A 3,915-nucleotide genomic window follows, 5' to 3' on the forward strand; every position below is an offset into this window, starting at 1 on the left:
TTTCCTGCCACATCTACGTCATGCCTGACCTTCTGAACTTCTTCTCACATGCAGAACATTATTTAAATGTTTATATGGGTGCTATTTATAGACCTGAAGAGCTTCTAAATTTAGCACTTTCCTCATTTTAGACCTCTGCGTAATCAAAATACATATAATAGCTGGAGAAGAAAGGGGGACAATCTACTTTAAGCTCAGATGTAAAATTGTACATTCTGATTTTACTTTTTTTCACAATTAAAGACATTTAAAGGAACCATTCCAAAATTAGCCAGTGCTATTTTTAATCCTTCCTGCAGTGAGTAAATCATTAATTTTAGCACATTTTACACCAACTAGAGTTGATGGAATTGGTGACACCTGCATGGAGTAAAATAATATCCAGCCATTTAGTAACAGAAAGCTATCGTGTTTTCTACTTTCTCTTGTAAATATGTATATAATAAGCTGTATTCACTCACATGTAATTCATTTGACTTTAACTGATGAATTTATTCTCTATTTGAATAATTCTAGAAGTTAGCATGGCAACCGATCTCTTGCACAAAGCAGCAGAACTACAATGAAGAAAATGAACCACACAAAGCTTTTCATCAGGGCAAATATCTCAATGTAAGACTAGAGCCAATTTAAAGGCATATTTTGAGTTGATCAGGGTAAAAAAAAAATTAAAAGCACAAGCAACAATTGAAATCTGAGCCTATTCTAAAATTTTGTTAATCCAAGTTAAATGATAAAAAAGGTATTTCAATAGGTGTTGTTTTCCTTAAAGGGACAGTTACCCAAAGATAAAAATTCTGTCATCATTTACTCACATTTGTGAGTAAGTTAGGGTCCAAGACAATACTAGATCCTATTTGTTATTGCTATTGTTATTGTTCCACACAATACAAACTATATCTCTTTAATGCTCTTGACCAGTTGATGTATATACAATTAAAGCCTTTAGTGTAATGAAGTCGGCACATTTGATCATCTTCAGTTGTCAGTAGTTAAACGTTCAGCGGAAGTCTGTTATTGCCCAGATAAAATATTAACTGACATATAATTTATGTAATAGGGTGTGACAGCTGTAAATTCAGTACTTACATGGTTGTAGTTAATAAGTACAAGGTTTTGAGTAATGTGGATTTAGGCCAATGAGATGATTCATAACAGTTTCTTTCTGTCATATCTCTGTTACAAACTGTTACAAACATCTAAAATTAATCTCCAACGTCAGATGCATCTTAAAATTAATTCATTAGATTATTACCTCAAGTTAGAGTGCAATACATTGTTGACAAAAATGATTGGCCTTCAGACACTTCTGTCGTTCAAGTGTGCAACATGATGATGGTGATTTCATGAGTATTCATATATTTCATGAATATTCATAATATGTGGTTCTACAGACGTACAGAAATACTTATTTAAATCAATGAATATTTAATTCACGCATTCTTGAATTCTTGAATCAGTCGTTTGATTGATTGTATTTATAAACACAGGTGTGTATAACAGAATTTTCCATGTCTAAAAAGCAAAAACTTCAATAAAATGTTTAGATGAATTAATTTTGTCATAAATTAGTTTTTAAATGATTATTTTCAAGCATATGAATAATATTTGACCCTTGGCTGGTTTAGTGCCAGACACATTGATCAGAGGCATGTGGTTATGGAACCAGGAAGTAGATTATAGTTCAACTGTCTCACACACCTGCCCCGACCGCAGCGTATATCCACATCTGAAGAGTTTCATTTGGCGAGTGAACATAAATTCCAAAGGGTGGGGGGAAATTCCAAATGAAGGTTTAAATTGAGTGTTCATCAGTGAAGTTCATCAAAGCTCTTCAGAACTTTTTCTGTGTGGATTACCACTCTCGTAACAACACTTTATGAGATACTGGAGCACTTCCAAAGATCAAAAAGATCCAAAGATGGCTTGCCTTAAAATCTACACTTTGAGTTTCCTCCTACTCTTAGCTTTTGCTTTGGAGACAGATGCAGGTAAGTGAATGTGCTTTTAAAAAATATGTGAAACTTGTTCTTTGAAAAAACTGAATGTTCTGCTGAATGCGTTAATGATCCACCATATAACACACACGGATTACATGGAGTAGTATTTTCACTTTAAAAATAAAGATTGTGTTTTGTGCTCAGGGGCACAGATTTAGTATAATGAAAGATAGATTACGTATTCAGCTTTCCTAGCTGAATGGATACTGGGAAACTTTTGTATTAGCAGTCTGATAAACCAATGCATGTAAAGGTTTGTGTGAACAACAGAATAACACTTTCCCTTCCTATTTCACAGTGAGTTGCTGTCTTAGTTACACGAGACACCCTCGACGCTGTGGAATTCTGAAAGGCTACATTATCCAAACCATGACTGGCAGCTGTGATCTTGCAGCAATAATGTAAGTCGTATTTTTTCATACATGTTTGATGTACTTTATGTTGACTGTGCAACTTTTACATATGCACACATATATATAATATTCTATATACTATTAATTTGTATCAACTTTTATAATTTATAAGTTACAATTGTATGAAGACATGGCAACTTTGGAAAGTGCATCTTTCTATTTATCTATACAGATACATGCATATCTATAAAACTTATATTTAGCAAAATTGACAAATGTGTGTCGAATTTTTTGCAAAATTAATACAAAAGCATTATATCCTAACACATTAACTATTGTTACCAAATCCCTATACGTCCACCTGTGCTATTATGATGACTTCACTATTGTTTTAGATATTATATTATAATAGAGAATAATACAGAGTAAATGTGTGCACTCAAAAAAGGTTCAAAAGCTGTCACTGCAGCAGTACCCTTACAATATGTACACTTTTGTACCTTATTTACCCCTAAAGGATGCATATTCTGGGAGTGTGTTCATTTAATTGTAATTTGTAAATATATGAAAAGAAAAAAAAACATTTAATGACAATGATGAATGTCATTGTCAATGATGACAATGAAGGTTTTGTTGATATTATTTATATATAACTACATGTGTTATAAATATATAGAATATTATTATATTATTAATATAAAGCATTTTCTGTTATGTTTATATTTAACAAATTTTGAAATTAATCAATTCTTTATATATTTTTGGGGGTTGAGAAAGAGGATCACGTGAATTTGCAATGCCACGCACATAAGCTGTGTTGACACTGATTTTACAGACATTAGACTACTGATAATGTTGTCTCTGGTGCTAGAGTTCACTGTATTTTACATCATTTCAGCTTCCAAACTGAGAAAGGAAAATCAATCTGCGCTGACCCAGCAAAGGATTGGACCCAGAAGAGAGTTGCGTGCCTGAAGTAAGAGAGCAAATCTTATCAGTCACCATCATAAGGAATGCAGTCTTACTACATATTGTGCCCATAAGAAAATTAACTGATGGAATAAAAATGTTTTGTGCCCTTTAGGATGAAGGCAGCAAGAATGAAGACTGGCGGTTTTTAATGTTTTAAGAACAGCAAAAAGTAGAGGCTCGTCTGAAGTTTTCCTCTTTAATAAAGAGAACATATATTCTTTATATTGGCATCACTTAAATGCACTTTCTTGTACAGAGTATTTATGGAGGGAAAATACAAGGTAACTTTACTACACTGTGGACTTTAGGCCTCTTTCTTTTTTTAAACTATGCAAAATATTTTATAGCTCTTTGTATTCAGTTAACTCACTAATCAATTATAATAAATACTATTTAAATGTCACCTATAAAGACCAATATAAGCAAAGGAATTATATATTTGATATCATTCACAAATGGTTTTTAAGGGTGCATGTATTTTGATCTTTATTTTGTGGAATGACCCCTTTGGTCAGTCAGTGCTGCCCTCTACTGTTAAAGCAATGCCAGTATGACAGAGTAGGAAATGTTTTTCCATCTTTAAATTTAAT

At 32.5% G+C, this 3,915-nt stretch overlaps 1 protein-coding gene across 1 annotated transcript; it reads left to right on the forward strand.

Moving 5' to 3' along the window:
* The first annotated feature begins 1,751 nt into the window (after positions 1-1,751).
* LOC132124010 (C-C motif chemokine 20-like) lies at positions 1,752-3,696 on the forward strand. The gene is made up of 4 exons (XM_059534732.1): positions 1,752-1,991; positions 2,299-2,401; positions 3,252-3,329; positions 3,438-3,696. The coding sequence occupies exons 1-4, from the start codon at positions 1,880-1,882 to the stop codon at positions 3,472-3,474; spliced, it is 330 nt and encodes a 109-aa protein (XP_059390715.1). The 5' UTR covers positions 1,752-1,879; the 3' UTR covers positions 3,475-3,696.
* The last annotated feature ends 219 nt before the right edge of the window (positions 3,697-3,915 follow it).

Source organism: Carassius carassius, chromosome 42 (genome assembly GCF_963082965.1).
Source record: "Carassius carassius chromosome 42, fCarCar2.1, whole genome shotgun sequence".
Taxonomy (NCBI): Eukaryota; Metazoa; Chordata; class Actinopteri; order Cypriniformes; family Cyprinidae; genus Carassius; species Carassius carassius.